Raw genomic sequence first — 22,265 nt, 5'->3', positions numbered from 1 at the left:
CAAGTTGTACAAAGGCACAAGTCATTGCTTAGCCTGTTAGCACACTGCCATTAATTCTTTTCTGTTTGTTTGTTTAGTTTGGGTTGGTTTGGTTGTTTGGTTGGATGGTGGTTGGTTGGTTTTGTTTTGGGGGTTTTTTTTTGGTTTGTTTCTTTTGGTTTTGGTTTTGGTTTTGGTTTTGGTTTTGGTTTTGGTTTTGGTTTTGGTTTTAGACAAGGCTGCTTTCTCTGTGTAGCCCTGGCTGTCCTGGAACTCATTCTGTAGACCAGCCTAGTCTCCTCAGAGATCACCTGCCACCCGCTTCTGCCTCCCAAGTGCTGGGATTAAAGACATGCCCATCTCTTCCTGGCCAGTTAATTCTTTTTAAAGAAACTAGTGAATTTTTAAGTGCTATTGACTCTAAAATGTATATCTAATGAAAATTCCTAACAAAAGGATGGCACATCGAGACAAAAGATAATAGCAAATTGGGTAATAAAATTGGCAATAAAATAACTAGCAATCTTAGGGGAAATGGGGTTTTTATTGAGTAAGTGCATTAACAGACACAGTCACCTAAGAGAGCCCTTGGCAGTGGCCTCCTAGGGTGCACTCTGAAACAGTAATTCAAATTGACTCACATCAGACCCCTTGGAAGCCTCTAAATCAGGAGGAGTAAATTAAAGCAAAGGCTATAATCAAGCAATAATGACCAAAGAGGCATGGGAGATGCCCGTGGGAGCCCACAAATTCAGCAGTTAAGACTGCACTGTGGCTTTGATAAAAGGAATAATAGCCCTCAAATTAAAACCCCAGAAGATAAAGGAAAGGAGGGAACTCAAACGTGAAAGAGCCATTCATCGGCCAGATTTTGTGACTGGTGAGAAAGAAAGCCCTTCACTGCACATACACCTTAGTGAATGGACACACTCTTAGAAGCTACACACGATGATGGTGTGTAATTGAGCATTGTCTTAGCTGGAGGAATCCATACTAAAGCAACAAACCTAATTCATACCCCATGTGTACTTACTTATGTTTGTTATTTATTTATACTTATAAGATGTTCACTTTTCTATCAGAAAATATTGTGTGTTCTAAGTTTTTACTTTTGTCTATCAGTTTTTCTCAAAACAAGGCAAATGTGTAGAAGTTCAGAAATGAGCCAGAATGCTCTAAGATCAAGTGTTTCAATAAATGAGCCATAATCACCTTGTACTTTTTAATAATTCAGGTGGGTTGACAATTCATCACTTACAAGTGTCTGAAAGCATATCAACACCAAAGACAAATGGAGTATTAAATCTCTTTCTTTAAACCAGAACATCTGCCACCCACCAAAGCAAGAACGACAATGTTTCATTCAGAATTTTTGGGTGGTTGTTGGTTTTCTGAGACAGTACGTTGCTATGTCCCCCAGGCTGGCCTTGAACTACTGCTCCTCCTGCCTCGGCTTCCTGAGGCTAGAAATAAAGGCATGTATCACCATCCCCAGATCTTGCATGTCAACTTTAAACTGTGAACAACAACAAACAATCTAGCCAAATGTGGACAAATTTGCTAAACAAACTATGAAGAAGACATAAAAATCACCTGAGTCATTTAAACCAGCCTGGTCAAAATGTTTAAAAGCCCTGCCTCCCCAGGTCAGTTACCAGATGACAGTATAATCACCATATCATTGGTATAATTAGAGTTAATTGTTATTATGTTACCTTCCATGTACTGAGATACAGCTCCTGACCCAGGCTGGGTGCAGGGGAAGTGGGGTGCAACCTTGTATCTGGGTTTGAGTTTTATCTTTGCAGCAGGATGGGTGAGCCTGGCTCCTCTTTCCTGCCTCCTGGAAATAAGCAGCATGGTCTACACGTTGAGGACAGGGTCCAGAACAGTGCAGTGCAGTCCTAATGCACAGGAGCTCACATCCAGCATAACAAAGCTTATTTATACCTCCTCTGCCTCATCCAGTGAGTTCCCTAGCCGCTAGCACAAGACAGTGCCAACTGAGGACCACAGCTGCCTATGGAAAAGCCCCTGTGTGTGCTTTTCCTATCTGAAATCCAGACAAGGCAAGGGTGTACCAGTGTCCTAGACCCAGTGGGTTTCGGAGAGCTTAAAGAGGTCATGCACAGTGATACTGGCCAAGCTATAGGTGATGGCCACAGAGACTAAAGTCAGCAGTCTGAAAAAGTCACTAATTAGATTGGGAGGCCCAGGGACGCAGCTGAAAGCAGGAACTGAAGCCCCGGGCAATTAGCATAAGGTGAGACATACTCAAAGTGCCCACTTGGCAAGCGGAGCCTGTAAAGGCAGCCTGGGAGACAGTTGAAAGTGTCTGCAGTCACCTGTGGACAGGGCAGAAGCTGGTTAGTGTCTGTGCCATGAAAGAAAAGAAAAGAAAAGAAAGAAAGAAAAGGAAAGGAAAGAAAAGAAAAGAAAACGTCACTGTCTCTGGAAGCAGATGCCCAGGAGCTATCACAGCGCAGATCACCCGGATCATTGATGAGCCTCAACTCAGACAACATTCTCAATATTCTTGCTGTACCTTAGGGGAGGACTTAAAGAGAAAACTCAAGTAATCTAGCTCCGATTCCCTTGATTTGCCATGCAAACTCTGAATGGAATACCCAAACATGGTAAACTGAATAAAATCAGACCGAGAAGGCATGAGAGGCTTTGACCGTACACTATAAGCTATAAATTCACTCTGGAGAAAGACGGTTCTCAAGCAACCCAGAAAATGTTCTGTAGCCATTTTCCCTTCTAATTTTGTTTTGCCTCTATGCCCTCAACTCTGATGCTCACAAACACTCGCATGAGTCTCTGTGTGATGCTTACACACAGAGACTCATGCCTCTGTAAGGGCAGTGGAATAAGATGGCTGCAGACAGATGGACCCTGACTCTGTTACTTTGTATCGTCTGTCTCACACTAGCACTTAACAGCAAAGCTGCTGAGTCCATGTATCTATCATTCAGCCCATGAAATCAAAGGCCCATCCCAGAAACCACAAAAACTGATTAGAGACCGGATCAGAGATATTTAAATGCTGCAGAAGATAGAAAAGGGATGAACAGCCTGTAAGTTTTTGTGTTCAGGGATGCCTCGCCGTGCTCCTTTAGCAATTAAACTTTATTATAGCCAACAGCTCACATCCTAATTACCAGAAGCCCATAGCAAGAGCATTTCTCATTAGGAAGCTATTTATAATCAGTCTCTGCTTTATAGAAAGGATATCAGCAATCACATGTGGACCCAGACGGAGAACAGCAGACCCCAAGCATCACTGGGGATGGGGTGATGGAAGCCTATAGAAAACAGGGCAGTTTTCTGCCCTGCCGAAAACACCCTGATGGACAAACCTTCTGGCGTAGGGTAAGTCCAAAACACCGAAATACTGATGTGGGGCAAGGCAAGCAACCAGTTCAAAAAGAACCCACAGTCATCCCCACCCCACCCCCGCCCATCTTTTTTTTTTAATCCTTTGTAGAGTTTATGTCTTTATTTGTGTATCTACTTGAGGAAAGGGAATGGGGATCTAAATGTGGAGATCAGAGGACGGCTTGCCTAAATCCCTTCTCTCCTTCCACTCTATGGTCCCAGAGACCAAACTCAGGCCATCATGCATGATGCTGAGCACCTTTACTTCCTGAGCCTTCTTGCTGGCTCTGATTTTTTTCCCTTTACATTGTCAATCACTTGCCAGGCCTAGCCTTGACTTAAGTGCTTCACATACCATAACAACCTAAGGCAGACCAGCCTCCACGTATTAACAGGGGCACAGAGGCTCCACAGTTGAGTGGAGAGTGGGGTCTGACTTTCACACGTACTCTGGTGCCTCATATTTGACCACGTCCCCTGGATGGTGAGACCTAGTGGCACTCAGAGGAAGGATAGCAGGCTACCAAGAAGAGACTTGATACCCTATGAGCATATACAGGGGGAGGAAGTCTCCCTCAATCACTGACATAGGGGAAGGGAGTAAGGGGAAAATGGGAGGGAGAGAGGAATGGGAGGATACAAGGGATGGGATAACCATTGAGATGTAATAAGACTAAATTAAAAAAATTAAATAAAAAAAAAGAAAAACTAAAAAAAAAAAAAGAAAAGAAAAGAAAAGAAGAAAAGAAAAACAGGGGCACAGACACTATGGCTTCTGTCATCCAGTAAACCACTGGCCAGGACAGAACCCAGGCAGCTAAGTTCCACCGATCACAAGCGACAACTGCCTTACATCTGCTTCGCCGGGTGTGGGAGAAATAGAAATTAGATTTCTCCCTCTCATTCAGTTCTGCCCATTGCCAAAGGCCCAGTTTGAAACCCAATATGTCATGTGACGGGCTGGAGGCACACAGCCGACGATCGCTTCAATCATCCAGCCAATGGTGCCAAAGAAATCATGAGACTAGACTGTAAATTTCTCATGGATCAGGGACTCATCTCAGGGTTAATTTTAGAAGCAGCACACAGTACTTCCCACTGTCCCTACTCAGACTTTACAAAACCACAGATTAGATTAGACGGTGACTAAGAAAATGTGCTTGGCAGAAAAGAAAACTAAACTGCCAAAAGGTTACATAATTTGGTCAATCGTGGCCCTGAGTCCAGTTGAGTTTCTGTGACATGACAAGCCAGCCACCTTTCCATAGCTTGGCCATTGCTACTGAACTCAATGACCAACAAAGGTCAAGTCCTGACTAAACTATTTCCAAGGTGCAGTGAGCCTCAGGTAAAAGTCAGTATGTGCGTGGGTGTGCCTGTGTGTCTGTGTGTCCCACCAGAATCCTTGTGAGCCCGAGGACCTCTCTCTAGCAATGGTTGCTCCAAAGCTACCAGGAAAAAACATTCCACACCCCTGAACCCTGATCCCAGTGACTCAGAAAAGTGCTCTCATGGCTGTTCACGTGCCTGCTCACTCACCTCAGGTGTTATTTTTCGTATCTCTCTTTGGCCTGGAATGCACCAATTAAGCTAAGGGAGCTGGCCAACAAGCAAAAGGGATGATGTGGCTCTGCCTCAGTGGTGCCAAGATTACCAACATTCATCATCCCGTGCTACTTGTTATTTTCTTTCTTTTTTTTTTTTAAACAAGGCTCTGTGACTGTCCTCATGCTTGCAAGGTATGCAGTTTACCTACTGTGTCTCATCGTTGGTCCTGTCACTATTGTATCTTGAATTTGGTGATCACGGCCCTTCACCAGTCCTAATTAAAGAAGTCAAAGTACATTTCTCTTTGATGTTTCATGAGATAGAAAAAGGTAATACTAGAGGAAAAAATCCAGAACCATTATTCTAAGAATCTTCTTTTTCTTTTGATTTTGTAGGGTTTTTTTCTTTTTCCTTTTTTTTTTTTTTAACCTTTAGTCTTTCCTGTCGGTGACTTCTCAGACTTCTCTCTCAAAGTTTTACATCTGTTTAAACATTGCCGCTGTCTTCCATTATAGGGGAAACCATTAAAATGCAGTTCAAATTAGGACACACAGGATAAAGACACTTCCAGGTGAAGACTGTTGGTCTGTCAATAAACAAAATTGATTGTAAATAAGTTAACAACCAGGATGTTTAAGATCTGTGCACACAAGAATGCCAAGGGCGGTACACTTCTGTTTTGGGCACTTGAAATAATTTAACTTCATCCTGCTATGGATGTTAACTACATGAGCACGCTCTTTGCTCTCAATAGAGAAGAGCCTATGCCCGCCTTTCTAAGCTGTATTTGGTAACAGCGATGGGTGGTTTTGCAGGGTGAGAGCCTCTCAAGGAATCGCATTTCCCAGGAGGGGAAATGGTCTGAATTTGCCGTCAGGTGATACACAGCTGCTGGAAAAAGAACCAAAAGGAATGTCTGAGTCCCGGAGGACAGCTGTCACTCGGCAACTGCAATGTAGCTCAAGCCACAAGGGGCCACAAGGGGTGGCTTGAAACAACCTCAAGGGATATGCTTAAGATGGCTCAGGGAAAACCAGGCAGCCTGCAAGTCCTTCAGACCAGGGTCCCAGGTTCCAAGAGGGGTGGGGGTAGAGAGAACCATAAGTCGGTGTTTTTGGTATATTGTGTTGTTTTGTTTTGTCTAAGGCACTAGAGAGTTTAAGGGGTGACAGGAATCAAAGCAAGCTATTTTGGCTCCCACCTTTGCAAGGTGAAAAGCCCAGTTATCTGAAGTTCATGAACTGTTTCCTCTGTAAGGTCAGTGGCTACAGCCTCTGCAGCTCTGTAGGAAAACTTTGAGTCCAGATTGAGATAGGTTTTTTGGGTATTTTGAACACACTGCTTAACTTTGATGTCTTCAACTATTAAATGGGCTGTGTGGGTTGGGTAGCTGTGGACCAGAGCTTTTTTTATAGATAAAATGTAAAGGTAACATGTACAATGATGCCATGTTTTAAACACCAAAAATGTTTGCTGTGCAAACAGCCCTTTTTAGACATCCCCATTTGAGACTATGTCAAAGTCAGGGGGTTTTTTTGGTTTTGGTTTTAACTTTTGTTTTTGGTATTTTGATTTTGATTTTGTTTTGTTTTGTTTTGTTTTTCAAGACAGGATTCCTCTGTGTGTAGCCCTGGCTATTCTAGAACTCACTTTGTAGAAAAGGCTAGTTTCAAACTCACAGAGACCCTCCTGCCTCAGCCTCCCAAATGCTGGAATTAAAGGCATGTGCCATCACCACATACCTACTAGAGTTTTGTTGTTGTTGTTGTTGTTGTTGTTGTTGTTGTCTATTCTAGGATTTTGTTGTTCTGTTTTACTTTGTCTTGTTTTTTCAATAAACTAAGAATTCTGTTATTTTAAGAAAAATTAGGTCTATTACTACCCCCATTCAATCTCCTCTGAGGCCCCAGTAATTAAGGGGTAAGCATTCTCCAAAATGTTGAATATTTGCTTTATAGTTTTGAAGCATCCCTTGCCTGAATGTTTTCTTTAATCAAAGTCACCATCTCTAAGACAGAGCTTGGAAATGGGGATGCTTCCCCACTTCCTTCATTAGACAGTTACACACACACACACACACACACACACACACACACACACACACACACACAAGACTACAGTGTTCTCTACCCCAAGAGTATGGTCCAGAAAGTCCAAAGTCACCATAGAAATCAAGAAAACCTCATTATTTTTGCACCCACTAACGATAATCCACTACAAGTACTGGGAGATGGCTCAGCAGTTAAGAGCTCACACTGCTCTTCAAGAGGACCTGAGTTCAGCTCCCAGCACCCACATATGGCACTTATAATGCCCTTGTTGGAGGCCAGTCTGGTTGACATATCAGATTCCAGGCCAGCTAGGGATGCAAAATGAGAAAGATCTTGCCTCAAATAATAGTAAGGAGGAAGAGGAGGAGGAGGAGGAAGAGGAGAAGGAGGAAGAGGAGGAAGTGGAAGAGGAGGAGGAAGAGGGGGAAGAGGAGAAGGAGGAAGAGGAGAAGGAAGAAGAGGAGGAGGAGGAGGAGGAAGAGGGGGAAGAGGAGGAGAAAGAAGAAGAGGAAGAAGAAGAACAAGAACAAGAACAAGAACAAGAAGAAGAAGAAGAAGAAGAAGAAGAAGAAGAAGAAGAAGAAGAGGAAGAAGAAGAAGTCTTCTAGCTTGTTTAAAGTTTTGTGCTTTAGATCTGTGTGTTTCATTCAGAATACCCACGGAGGTTGGGTAGTAGTACGGGACCGGGGGAGGTGGAGATCTTCCAAGGAAGGGGAAATAGAATGTGGTGCTATAGAGGGACAGAGGGGAAGCTAGAGCTGAAGAACTCAAGGGGTGGAAGCAGGAGGATGGGGGGGGGGGGGGATACGGGGAGGGATAACTAACACTGCAGTCCTTCTAAAAAGCCATGTGGACATATAGTACTACAGGCGCTTCCTAAAATACATACATGTATAACATGAACTTTAATGGAGTCACCATATAACGGGGGACAATACCCCCAACTAACATCACACGCTACCAAATTTTAAAAAACATAGTTTTTCGCTGTTTTTCTTTTCTTTTTGTTTTGTTTTAAGAGAGGAAAAAAAAGGACAGGAAGTTGAATAAGGAGTGAGGAGAGAAAGGTCTGGGAGAAGCCGGAAGATGGGAAATGATGCAATAAATATATTGTGTGAAATTTTCAAAGAATTAATAAAATAAATATTTAAAATGATCCACTATTGCATACTGTCTCTTAGCTCAATAGAATATAGACCTACATGTAGCAGTGAATAATGCAAATAATTTGCACTTCCTCTCTCCCTTGCTTGAAGAACTTCCTGTTTATATACCTTCTTTTCTTGATGTTCTTTCGTTCAAGAAGTTCAACCTTTTTTTTAAGCCACTGACCTAGAGATTTTTTTATGAGATGACACAGAGTTCCAAGGAACTCAGGAAATCATAGTTAATCTGAAAGATATTTTAGGGTAGCATGGGGCTGGAGAGATGGCTCAGTGGTTAAGAGCACTGTCTGCTCTTCCAAAGGACCCAGGTTCAATTCTCAGCACCCACATGGCAGCTCACAACTGTCTGTAACTCCAGTTTCAGGTGATCTGACACCCTCACACTAATGCACATAAACTAAAATTAAATTTAAAAAATAAAAACAAAAAAATGTTTAGAGGGTCACTATTGACAATTCTCTCTTGGCTAATTCCTTGAAATGAGTCCCTTCAGGGCATTGTAGCATATTTAGCAGCATCTGTGGCCAAAGCATCACACAAAAAGTGACTCCCAACATTGCCATGTGTCCCTAGAAGATAGGTGAAGTCACCCTGGTACAGACCAACTGGTTTGGAATGAGCTAAAACCTCGGTAGCTTTCTATAGAACACAGCATCAGAGCCAGCAATCCCTGACTGTTACAAAGTTGCCCTCCAATTTTCCCGAACAACCAGGTAGCAGTGGAATCCCCATCTTTTTTACTGTGGAATCCCCTACCGATTTTCTTTCTGGCAATGAGAAACTGAAAACACTGGGCCCCAGCACAAGCTAGTACAGCGGGATCAAGAGCACAGCAGCACCTACTGACAGCAGTCTCGCCATCTCAGAAAGGCCCACTGGAACCACCCTAGCCCCTTGTGTGGCCTCACGTATTCTCTCCCTGACACTTCCTAAAATACCTGCTCTAAAATCTACTTTTCCTCCTTTTACAGAACCTTACTTCTTCTGCTTCTTAAAATTATGCCCAGAAGGAATGCAAAAACTTCCACACACTCTTGGAAAAATAATCCTCAGAGCTGAAATAGAGACATGCAGTAACCAACACATACAAGGAGTTTGTGTGCGCCCAGAGGTGATTCTACAATCCCACAATCTGGACTCTTCAGAACTTCTAAGTAAGCAGTACTGATGACTTTTGAGGCGACACTCAGGTTTATAACCCGTACATCAAGCCATCATGATGAAAGACCTAGCTGGATCCTTTAAATGTGTAGCCACCTTAACCACTTTTAGACAGAGTCAGTAGTATCGATATATTCAACATCATTGTTTAATCAATCACCAATCACCTTGCAAAATTCTCTGGCCATTACAAAACTAACTCCCCAATTGCCTCTCTTGACAGCCCCTGGCAATCACTGGTTTCTGTTTCTAGGAATTAACTACCTTAGACAGTGAGTGTAGAAATGGAAGCATACAGCTTTGGGCTTTGTGTGAAGGGCTAATTTCACTTATCATAAAGACTTTGAGGCTATCGATGTTGTGCTGGGTGTCTAAGTTCCCTTCCTTCTTCTGGTTGAATGATACCCATTGTCCGTAAGTACCACATTTTGTTTAGCTTCCTCCTTGCTGGTAGACACTGGTTCCCAACTAGGCTGCTGGTATACAAATATTTCAAAACATTGCTTTCAATGTTTTGTTTGTTTTAAATATATACCAAAAGTGAGCTTGTCGGATGGTGTTGAGGAAACACCACATTGTTGATAGCTCTAATATTTTAATCTCTTGGACCCTTTGTTTCTTTGCTCATTGAACAATATTTTTTTTAACAAATGGGACTCATTTAAGGATGAACCCTAAATCACATCTTGGCTTGAGTCCTTTAGTACTGACAAAAATCTCTGCATGGGTCCAACACATCTCCCCTTCTGTCAGAGCACTCCGTACTATCTGCCCCTCATTGTCCAAAATGTCATGAATTACAGACCTCATGTGTCTGCCCCACACCCACAGTGAACTGTAATTGTTTTTAGATTATCAAGAAAGAAAGAATCGGCCTAGCCAGCCACATTATACCTGTAATGCAGCACTTGGGAGGTACGTCAAAAGGATCCAGAGTTTTAAGGCCAGCCTTAGCCAAAGAGACCTTGTCTCCAAAAACTAAAACAAGCAAACCCAGGAAATAAGCAGAAATGAGTTTGGGGTGTGTTGGCATTTCCCCACCTGCAGCTGCGCAGTCTGGTGGGCTTCTCACACCAGGAGTGCCACCCACAGAGGGAAATGCCACTAAGTGATCACACAGCCTCTGGTGAGAAGGAGACAGGAAGTGCTACGCGCCCATGCTTCTGACACACAGGAAGCATTATATGAGCTGAGCAGGTTGCATTTATGTATTTAGGAACATTCACATATGTAAAAGAATTTTAAATTTCCTTGAATTTGAAAGAACAAGAGGGTGGTACATGGAGTTTCGAGTTTAGAGGAAGGAAAGGGACAGGGAAAAGGATGTAATGACATTATAATCTCAAAAACATAAAAAAAAAACCCTTTTTGAAGAGGAACTCCATTTGTTCCAAGTTGGTTCTCTCACTGAACCCTTCTGTCATTGTGCTACCACACAACTGGGCCATTCTGAGAAGTCGCCAAGACACAGGCAGCACCCCAAACTGGCACACCGCTTTTAAAAACACGGGAAGAAACCTTGGTGTTCTTCTAGATGTGACGGAACTGCAAACCATGGCTGGCTTTACTATGGCAACTCCAACCCCAAGCTCCAAACAAAACTGCCCAACTGAGGTGTGGATCTCTGGGCTGTTGGTTCTACATGCTCAAACAGACCAACTTAAATAGCAGCACACCACCCAAGTGCCAATCAGAAAAACAGAATCTGAAAAGACCTCTCTCTCTCTCTCTCTCTCTCTCTCTCTCTCTCTCTCTCTCTCTCTCTCTCTCTCTCCCCCATCAGGTGGGCTGAAAATAAAATCAGCCAGCAAGCACCCGATGTCTGACTTCTCCACTAAGATCGGAAACTCATGCTTGCTGTTCAACTGGACCCTGAAACCATTTGCTTCTCAGCCTCCGTGGACTGAGAACTTGACTTAGAGGCCCAAACCATCAAACACACCAGCAGACCAGCACAGCAGAGAAGTCCAGGCCCTCTGGACATAGGGAAGACATTCATGTAGCTACCTCTTGCCCTGCCTCTGAAGGGACTCCGGCCTGCCCAGTGTCCTTAGCTGCCTCCTGTCCCCAGTTGTCCAACACTCTTCTACTGGAATTTCTCCATAAGCCTGAATTTGTTTCCGTGGATTCCCTAATATTCATTCTCTCATGTTTATTTTTAGTGAAGATTATTTTTTCCATTTACTTAAGATTTACACAGAGCCCACGTCCAAAAGGATTTTAGATGGCTTACAAAGACAAACATATTAGAGGACATACGATTTAAGGCAGAATTTTTAAACAACTCAAAAAATCTTCAGGGAAAATACATTCGTGCCTGATGCTTCCGATCTTGACTCCCACCCCTGCTGATTCCCTCCCCACTCACCTTCCCACCTCCCCACCCACACCCTCTTCAAGATAGACAGGCGCTTTACAGTGGTGCCTCCTCTTGCTTCCTGGGAGTGAGGACACACCCCGGAAGTGAACTCTCAGCCTGGCTCCTTCCTGGTTCCCAGATTGCTGCAAGCTGCCTAGGGTTAGAGACATCTGTTGAATTCTGTCACTATTAGAATGTCCATTTGTTCAAAGTGTGGTCCATAAAAGCAAAAGATGCACAGTGGTGAAAGTGGGCCTCCGAGAACGCCTCACACTTGAAGAGCTTTTGTTGTGTTGCACAAGCCATAAACGCACTTAGTGCTGAACATTAAAGAAAGATAGTCATCTAAGATGGCAAGACCTAGAGTCCTCATAAAATGTAATTAGGAAATAGCATTGCTGAACTATGACAGAGACATTCCTGTGTTCTGTTTTAAGGGAGTGATTCCCTACACAATCCTTTGATTTCTTGTACAGTATTTCTCTCCTCTCTCTGATTGTTAAAGAAGACACATACAATAGTAAACTATCATTTACCCCCGTCCTGTCCATGGTCTAGGATGAGCTTGGATTCTGTCACTCATTCTGTTTACAGACTCTTTTATACATGAAATCCTACTTAGCTTACAAAATATTACAAAGGGAAAACTGTCATAATTCCCATTAAGAACAGAAGCTGGGAGAAGTGGAAATGCCCCAGAGAAGTCATCAGGATAGAGTATGGGCAGTTGCCTCCTACTCTAGTGCTCAGTCTATATGGGTCAGACCAACTCCAAGCCTTCTGGAGATGTGAGTCAGGCTGATGGTTAAGAGGCAAGCACCAGGGACGCAGCAAAGTTGGTGCCTGCACTTGCCAGCCAGCCATCCCATCATCATTGTCATGAATGTCATCCAAAGGGATCAGTAGCAGCTTTTTTGTTTTGTTTTGTTCTGTTTTCATTATGGTTTTTGTTTGTTTGTTTGTTTGTTTGTTTGTTTTTCAAGACAAGGTTTCTCTGTGTAGCCTTGGCTGTCTTGGACTCACTTTATAGACTGTGCTGGCCTCAAACTCACAGTGATCCTTCTGCCTCTGCCTCCCTGAGTGCTGGGATTAAAGGTGTGTGGCACTACGCTTGACTTGGGCCACTAACTTTTAAAAGGGGTTTATTGCACTTGATTTATTTTGTTGAGGTGGGGATGGGGGGAGCATGTGACACAACGTGTGTGTGGAAATCAGATGACAAATCTCAAGAATAACTTTCCTCCTTCCACAAAGTGAGTCCCAGGGTTCAAACACAGGTTATCAGACTTGGCAGCAAATGCCTTTAACCACTAAACCATCTTGTCATCCCCACCAGTGACTTTATTCTAGAAATGCATCCTTTCTTTCTATGGCCATAGGTTGTCTTTTCTCTAATTCTCTCTCTCTTTCTCTCTCTCTCTCTCTCTCTCTCCTTTCCATGTGGTTCATAATTATTTTATTTATTTATTATTTAGCCAGCAAAGTATCACACACATATATACACCCCTCTCTGAGATACACTTACGAATCCTGGCCTAGTTGCCCACCCAACTTATTACCAAGACTGACAGATTTCTCTGTATTCAAAGCCAACACTGTGAGAGTGTATGCACGCTGCATAGTCAGGGATGGTAGATGGCAGAAGCCCTGTTATGGAAGCTACAGCCTCATTTCTTCTCCAGGAAAAGCTAGCAGACTGCTAACACAGAGCCTTGCCAAGATGGAGATGGGCAATCCTATCCCCTTCCACTATATTGATGGTCTTAATGTTCTTTGGACAGTTGCCCCTGTCCATGATTTCCATGGTGCTAGCTGGTGTTGGGTGTGTTGCTGCTGTTGGGTTGAAAGGCTGACTGGGAAAGGAGGTGGGGCATGGGGAGGTGAATAATACAGGTCATCAGTTTTGTGAAGAAATAACATGAGGTACCTGGGTGGTGGCAGCGCACACTTGTAATCCCAGTGCTCGGAAGGCAGAGGCAGGCAGGTCTCTGTAAGTTTGAGGCCAGCCTGGTCTACAAAGAGAGTCCAAGACAGCCAAGGCTATACAGAGAAACCCTGTGAAGAAGAAGAAGGAGAAGGAGAAGAAGAAGAAGAAGAAGAAGAAGAAGAAGAAGAAGAAGAAGAAGAAGAAGAAGAAGAAGAAGAAGAAAAGAAATAACATGCGGTGTTGTACTGTCATTACTAACTAAAAAAAGAAAGCCCACATTCAGACTGGTTAACTTTGCTTGCATTCTGGGAAAACAGTTGTCGCCTGATCTTATTTTGTTCAAAAGGAGCTTATAACACCCATTTTAAAGATTTGGACTACATAATGAATCCTGGCCAGCCTGGATTACACTGTGAGCCTCTTTGTAAGAAAGAAAAAATCTTGTTTTGATTACTAAAGTTCACTTTACGGAAATCAGAATTATCATGTGTTTCCTTAAGAACATATCCTAAGGCAGTCACCAATTTACAATTACTTAAAAAAGAAAGAAAGAAAGGCAAAAGGAATCCAGTCAACACCTTTTTTAAAAGGAAGGAAAAAAGCCCTATATCACTTCATACCCATCCTGAAAACTCTTCAAATGTGATGGTTTGTGACATTTCCTTCTTCTCAAATAAGCATGGAGCTGGAGGTGGAGCTTAGTGGTAGAGCACTTGGGAAGCACGCACAGATCCCTGGGCCCAATCCCCAGGGCAGCATTTCTCACAGACTATGTATGGACATGTATTTAATGTGTTTCCTAGTTCCTTCAGGAAAACCAACTCTCGGAGTTCTGACACCAGACACTTGCCCTTTACTCGAGGCCTGAAGGAGAAAGCTTGTGCCCATGGCGGTTGTGTACCCAGAGCAGGATGGAAGGGATCTGAGTTTTCCATGTTAATGGAAGTAAAAGCCAGCAGAAATATGGAAACCACGAGGACAATCACACAGGTGCAAGACATCACTCTGAAAGTTACATATTCTTTTCAAAAAGAGGAAACTATCTCTCCAGCGGAACATTTGATAATCCTCCACACAGTCAAGTGACTAAACTTAACATCACCAGCGAAGGTCCAGATGAGGGTAATAAATGCTATATAGCATCACCTATGAAGGCAGCTGACCCAAATGGTTTGAGTTTATAGTCATCACAGGGAAATGATCAGATAAGACTAGAATTCTACCAGTCACCTAGCCTTGTTCCCTCAAAAAGGCATCACACACACACACACACACACACACACACACACACACACACACACACACATATACAGGTTGAGACACTGTTCTGGACTATGACAGCTATAGTGACAAGTGGCCAAACATAATTATATTAATAAGTGACCTTTGAGGAATTCCTGGTTTGTTTAGGTTTTTTGTTGTTGTTTTGTTTTGTTTTTTATTTCTGTTTTGTTTTGGAATTTTTGTTTGGCTTGTTTGGTTGGTTGGTTGGTTTGGTTTGGGTTTTCAAGACAAGGTTTCTCTGTGTGTTGCATTGCCTATCCTGGAACTAGCTCTGTAGACCAGGCTGGCCTCGAATGAGGGATTCCTGATTTTTACATTAGTAATTATAAAAGAGCTTAGGTGGCATTGAAATTTGAATTTGGGAAAGTGTTTGATGATATTAGGAAATGGTTCTGGACTTTGTTAGCATGTGTGTGCTTCTGCCGGCATGGAAAAGAATGGATGTGTTGGTTTCCCTGTTTGTTTGTCTACTTATTGGTAGTGCTGAAGAGCAAATCCTAGGTGTCTTCCCTGAGACAAGTACTCCACAGACCTGATGCACTCCAGTCCCAGACTACTCTTATTTCTAGTAGAGGGGTGCTGAGGCTTAGTGGTACCTACACACTTAGCTTAGCTCCACACGTCAAATATACACACACACGGGGAGGTGGGAGTGTGGGTTGGCTTGACAAAATGAAGTGGTTGTTTTTGTTGTTTAAGACAGTATCTCACCATGTATGCCTGGTTGGCCTAGGACTTGTCATATAGCCCAGGATGGCCTTAAACTCACAGGAATCACCTTACCTCAGCCTCCCAACTATTGGAATTAGAAGTGTGGGCCACCATACACAACTGGCCAAATGAGGAATTATAAGTCTGGTGAGTGAGCAGGTTGGTTCCTCCATGCACAGGAAAAATCTTATGCATACATTTAATTACAAAGTTAAGTCCTAAATGCTGCATTGGGCCAGTTACTGGAGACAATTCAGAGGTTCTTTAAGAGCTGGGTGTGTCCTGCACTGACCATCTTTTCCAATCTCTTTGAAAAGCTTCCTCACGCATTGAGGATCCTACTAACGCATAGCTAAGATGTTACTAAGTAAAAGAAAGAACTTTTATGCACTACCAAACTTTCTTCTAGGAAGTCAATTAGCCCTGCCCCCTGCCTGCCTGACCTCCCGTGGGTACCCTGAACTTAGCCCAAACACCTCTGTCCCCTAATGATGCTCTTGAATGCAAGTCAAAGAATGAAAGCCCAGAGCCTGTGTTCTTCAGAAGACACTAACGAACTCTCCGAATTCTAGCTGCTGAGGTTTTCCGAGCACAACAAAAGCAGCCTTGGCTAAACCTCACCGACTTGCTGCAGCTTCTTTGTGGGCAGACTTAACTTACTCATCTGCTGTTTTTCAGGCTTTGTTGGTGTTGGGTGATGCAGACGTGTTCATAATGCACGTATAGGAGTGATATAGCTTATGTGGTCTGGCTACCCCTCTATCTTCTACTGGAGATGAAAAAGCAATGACTCAAAACTGCTGGTGGGGTCTCTTCCTTTCTGGTCTCTTCTAAGAAGGACAGCTCTTAAGACATAAACTTGACAAATTTAAGAGTTCTCAAAAGTGAGCAGCAAGAGAAAACACCCCTCCTGTCCTTCTGTTGAGAGTTTGTATTGGGTAAGAAAACACAAATGTGAAGTACGTCTGAAAATTAGTTAGAAGAACTCTTTACCCAAAACTAAAAACACCACACCCCAAACAGAACTTGAAAGGAGTGAACCATAACGCTTAATATATTTGAAAAAAAAAAATCATGTTCCTTTGTATTTGGGAAAAAGAAGGAATACGTCTGTGAGGCAACTACATGCCCGAGAATAGCAACTCTTACCTAGGTACAAGGATGCGTTGTCTTTCTTGACGTTGTCATCTAAATACGTTGGTCCCAGAGTGTAAATCGGCGTGGAGCCCATTCCAATGAGAACCTGTGCACAAACGAATAAAGCCACATAGACCCAGTGACTATTTCCTCCGGAGTCCTTGGGACATGGAGGAGGCTCTAAGGTGGCCGTGGAGTTGCCATTCTGACAAAGGCCATCGTTGGAGGCCGAAGCGTTCAGCTCTTGGATTTGGTAGGGAGGCGAGATGAAGTGAGGTAAGGCAAAGAGCGCAGCCCCGACGGCGATAAGAAGTCCACCCACCGCCAGCCATAGAGGCCTTCGCCCACGGCCACCAAAGTAGCTGACGAACACCACCACCACCAGGTTTCCGATGTCAAAGCAGCTGACCAGCAGCCCTGACTCAGAACTCTTCAGGCTATAGCGCCTTTCAATGGTGGTGATGACACTGCTCAGGTACCCAGAGACCATTAACGCCTGGATGAATGTCAGAAAACACATGCACACTAGGAAGCAGCGGGAATCCGTAAGGACCACGTGCAGGCACCTTCTCTCCTGGAGTGCAGCCAGAGTAGAAGACACTGACACAGCTTTGCTGGGGTCCATTCTGTGGTTACAGTCCATGAATTCCGCTGTAGTCCCTGCCGAAGTGGATGGGGCAGAAGGACTAGGGACTATCAAGTTCCTTCCTTGATGTGTCTCCCAGTGACCCAAAGCTTCAGTGCAGCCCAAGGCCGGTTTGACATCTGCATTCCCAGCACTGAGATTCGGCCGGCAGGAGGCACTGTGCAGGACCGGTAAACTGTTCGACCTGAAGGTCTCTGATTCACTCTTCTCTCGGACAGCTCCTACCGCGGCAGGCGCCTCCAGCTGCTCTTGGGCCCAGGACTGCGTGGGCCCTTCGTCCATGGCTCTTAAAATTAGATCGCTGATCCCATACAATGCCTCCGAAACTTTTCATTCACTTACACGAGGGGCTGAAGCCGGGCCCACTCAGTCGTGCCCACCTGAGACCCCGGCTGAGAGTGGCAGAGCCTCGCAGCAGAACATCTCAGCAGCAGGGAGGTACCCAGAGCATCCTGGCCGGAGGCGCAACAGAGAGGTTTCGCCACCTCGTCCCAGGGGAGGTAAAGGTCCGCGCGGTCCTTCGAGGAGCCCTGCTTGGTGTCCACCTCCCGGGGATAGCTAGCGGCAGGCGATTTGTGCGTCCGGTGCTCATCCCCACCGCCGCCGCCTCTCAGACGGTGGCCAGAAGCTAGAGCCCCCTGTGCCCAGTGTGAGCTCACTTAGCGTAACTGTCCGAACGACATCCCTCTTTGTGGTCCCAGGAGCGTTCAGTGTCCACCGCAAGGCTTGAGACACCCTGGGTCGTGAAGCTGCCAACCTAAAAGCAGAGAATTGATGGTCAGGTAGATTGCTGCAGCTGGGGCTGGAGTCCCGATACCCAGGGGCTAACGCTAGGTGCCACCCCCCATGGTCCCCAGAGGGGTCGAGGAACTGAACCCTGCAGGAGGAACTCGCGGAGGCTGCAGCCTCAAGTCCCGGAACAATGAGCAGCAGGCGGTCCGCCGAGGCTCGCCTTCATTGTCTGCGGCGGGCCTGCCCCCGCCCCGCCCCTTTTGCCTTAAACACTGCGTTTGCTTTTATATGTTAATAATTATCAACCTGGCAGCTCTGACTCAGAGGTAGTGTCTTTTATTCAAGTGAACTAATTGCAACCTTTTGGTACTCCTACTCCATGACTCAAAATAGAAGATTCCCAAAGAACAAAGGAAAGTTTTTTTTTTCCTTTTACAAACGTACCTCGCATTCCCGGTCTCAATTTTTTAAATGCATTTTTAAACAGTAGAAAGAAAACTGTGTGTAGAAATGTGTGTGCACACTTGTACTCTGGCACATGTGCGCGACGAGATGTGAATTCGCCTGCTCTATCAGCACCTACTTATTCAAAGCCAAAGGCAGCCGGGGGAGGGGGACGGCGGGGAGGGGGGAGGAAGGTCAACATACTTGCCTGGTTATTCTCTACACTAAAAATAGCCCCTTGCCGGAAAGAACTATTCAATTACAAGTAACGAGGGCATTCAAGGCTGTGGCCCACGCTAACTCCCAGAGCGCAATGTTGAGCGAAACCGAAAATCAATTTGCTTTGCAGATGGCTGGGTGAAGCCGCAAGCAAACAAAGAGACGCTGGCACGCTGGCAGCCCACCGAAGCAGCTCAGCACAGGCGCGCTGGCGGGGAAGTGTGCTTTTTACCGAGCACACCCCGAGAACGTGGGCCCTGAGGTCTGTGAACGACTGCACGAACACACATGCGCGTGCGCGCGCGCGCGCGCGCACACACACACACACACACACACACACACACACACACACACGAGAGTTCACATTGAAGCTGCTTGTACGGTCCAGCACTCGGCTTGAATTCAGCGAGAGCCCACACAGGTGTGCACCCCGCTTTAAACCCCGTTCCTAATTTTGGGGAACCCTACACTACTCCTGCCCTGCGGCAGTGTACACCAAGTGGGAGGGATTGGGGCTCCGCTGCACTGGATTTCCTTCTAAGCTTTTTGTGGTGCTGCTAAAAGAAAAGGGATGCGAGAGAGTGGAGAAGGAGCTGACGGAGGGGTGGCGGCCACCGCATCTCCCAGGATTGTTCTGGACGGGACTCGCTCGCAGATTCCCAGCCTGACAGTGGCTTGCAAGCCGAATCTTGGGCTCCGCCCGCTCACCCCTGCGCCTTCCCGGGGAACTCCACCCGTGGCTGCGCGCCGAACTGGGGAATCCCGGCATCGGAGCCCCTGCTTTGGGGAGCAGACGCATCGCGGCGCAGACTCGCATGGGATGGACACGCGGATCCCCGCCGGAGCTCTCCAAACCAACGCGGAATCCCAGGGACATCCCCTGCGCGGGCGCACACTCACACACACGCAGCCGGTGGGAGGACAGAACCTCCGGGGACAGCTCGCCGCTCTTCTGGGCGCACAAGCCTCGGCAACTCACTAGCGTGGGTGACGATCGGTCTGTAGGGCTAGGAGAGGAGCTGCTGCAGCAGGACCGCGGCGGTGTGGGAAGATGGCCCAGTCTCCAACGGAGACCGTCTCGATCCCGCCGCCGAGAAATCAGGGAATGAAATTGCGACTCGGCTAGCTAACTCTAAGCCCCAACCCCTGGCCTGTCACCCAAGCCTCTTCTCTCCAGACAGACACACGCGCACAGGGACGCGCCAGGACGGGAGCAGCAGAGGGCGCAGGCGCGCGGGCAGCCACCCAGCCCAGCCCACAAGCAACCAGCCACCCCGCTGCCCTTCACCTGCACAGCGGGAAGACAACCCGCACAGAAGCCCAAGGGAGCAGATGTCTTAAAAAGTCACCGACTGAGACAAAGAGGCTACTTCGTGTAACTATTTCTTTTCATTTCTACCATGTTCACCACGCACCAGGTCTTTTCTACCATAGCAGATTCTGGGGACCAAAGTTGAACAAGATCCCTGATGTAGGGAAACTTGTCTTGACAAAAACAAACAAACCAACTAACTAACAACCCACAAAAATGGCTTGAGCCCAATTAGGCACATTCTATACGGCATGCTACTGTAGAGCCAGACACGCATTAACCTTCCTTTCCAGAGCAGGAGGGACGCTTGCACAGAGGCGTGGAGATTGGAGAGATGGGGTAGAGGACCGGACTGCAAGAACGGCAGAGAACAGGACACAGGGGTTTCATGACTTGTGTATTGTGAGTCCCGAGGTGCCCTGCCGTTCTTTTCTTATGGGAAATAGTTTTGTCAATGATGGGTAGACTACTGTGAATACAGAGACAAACTAGGTGAAAATATCGATATATGATGAGGCAGGGGCCTGGAAGACGGAAACTCAGTTGAGAAGGTAGATATGGCTAGCCTTGCTAGGCCAATGTGGGAGGGAGGGGGCGACAACTCGGGGTTTCACACTTGAGTGACTGATGAATCGATCAGAAAGTGAGAGGAGAAACATACTTGTTGGTCTCGGTTCATGAGGGTTGTTTGCTAAGCCGTTAGACCAAAAAAAAGAAAAAAAAAGCTATTAGACCTTCCAAGTATTCAAACCCCATAAACTACTACATACAAGATGTTCAGGAGGTTTGGACTGAGCATATAGATTAGTGGTTTCTTAGTCACTAAGATTACATGAGAAAGAATAAGTGACTAGATTCCACACTGAGAAGAGGTTCAGCCTAAAACTGGGGGTCCTGAGAAGAAAGTTAAGAAAAGCAAAAGACTGGAAGTAGGAACAGAAAAGTAGGAAAGAATTGGTGTCACAGAGACCAAAGAAGTAGGCAGATTAAAGAGGGTAACACACTGGGAAGGCCCTGCTTGCTCACAAGTTCCAGTGCTCGGCCGGCCACAGTGCCATGTCAGACATATTTGATTGACTGTACCAGCAAGTCTTCATCTCAAAAAGAGAAAGAAAGAAGGAAGGAAGAAAGGAAGGAAAGAAGGAAGGGAAGAGAAAAAGAAAAAGGAAGGAAAGGAAGGAAGATCTGGAGAGTAAAGAGACAGCTCACTTCAGAAGACCTAGGTTTGATTCCCAAAAACCCACGTGGTGGGTTACAATCACAGAGCATCCTGGTCACAGAGGACCTGACACCACCAGGCCTCCATGGGCACTGCATGTACACGGAGCACAGACATATATGTAGGCAAAACACAAAAATAAATTAGATAATTTTTTAAAAACTATTCTTGTGGCCTTTACACTCTACTCTTAGCCCTCTCACTGGATGGTAGCTTGACTCGTGGCTCTTGGGGTTCCTACTGCAGTCAAACAACTGCCATGTCTTCCAGGGATCTCCAAAGAACAAGTGAGGGCAAGGGACCCCTAAGAAGATCCTAGCTGTGCTCACAGCCACACAGGACAGCACTAACGTGGCCATGGCCAGACTGACTGATCGCTATTGCCTCCTTCCGTGTCATTCATTGTCCACTCAAGCCTGTGGTCATTTATCCCCAACAGACAGTGTGACCCTCAACTGCCCCCTCCCACACTAGACTCTAGTTCCCTCTGCTGATAAACAAAAATGTTGTGGTACTTCTCATACATGACTGTTTTTCAGATCTTATTCTGGATCCGAGCAGAACTGATCTACATTGTCTTACTTCCCCTCTGAGCACTTGGTCCTGTTCTCTCATTTCAGCCTTAGACTCCAGATATCAGCTGTGCTGTAGCAAATCTGATCTCCTACGTCAGGTGCCAGGGCTTCCCTGCTGAAAGCTAAACAGTCCTGTTCCTGGAACCCGCTGTGTTTAGTCATGGCCAATTGCTAGACTCAAACTAGACATGATTCTAAGAGCCTACAGGGTTGTGTTATTGTTTAGCCTCTAGCATAAAGGTCATAGGTTATAGAAAGAATTTGAAAGGTTCAACTATCTGCTCATGTAAGACGCATTCAGGACAAAATGTTTCCTTTACTGTTTTTCTGATAGTTTATCTGCTATCTGCGATAGAAATTATGGTGGAAAACAACATATAATGAGCAACGTAGCCCCCCTCGTGGTGAACAAGA

The 22,265-nt window shown here is 45.4% G+C and overlaps 1 protein-coding gene across 6 annotated transcripts in view; it reads right to left on the bottom strand.

The window, feature by feature from the left end:
- The window catches only part of SLCO5A1 (solute carrier organic anion transporter family member 5A1), a 121,698-nt gene extending 101,506 nt beyond the window's left edge, over window positions 1–20,192 (bottom strand). The window contains exons 1-2 of one of the 6 annotated variants that reach the window (XM_084787860.1): window positions 19,646–20,192; window positions 16,717–18,107 (exon numbers count right to left, since the gene is read on the bottom strand). In XM_084787860.1, coding sequence (XP_084643986.1) covers window positions 16,717–17,632 — 916 coding nt within the window. In that variant the 5' untranslated portion in view covers window positions 17,633–18,107; window positions 19,646–20,192. Of the gene's footprint in view, window positions 1–16,716; window positions 18,477–19,645 lie in introns of those variants that run through there. The other 5 variants (XM_084787855.1, XM_084787858.1, XM_084787859.1 and 2 more) reach the window with 5 other exon arrangements.
- Window positions 20,193–22,265: the final 2,073 nt, after the last annotated feature.

Source organism: Acomys minous (genome assembly GCF_964271855.1).
Source record: "Acomys minous genome assembly, chromosome: 1".
In the NCBI taxonomy this organism is placed as follows: domain Eukaryota; kingdom Metazoa; phylum Chordata; class Mammalia; order Rodentia; family Muridae; genus Acomys; species Acomys minous.
This window is presented reverse-complemented; position numbering and strand designations above follow the sequence as displayed.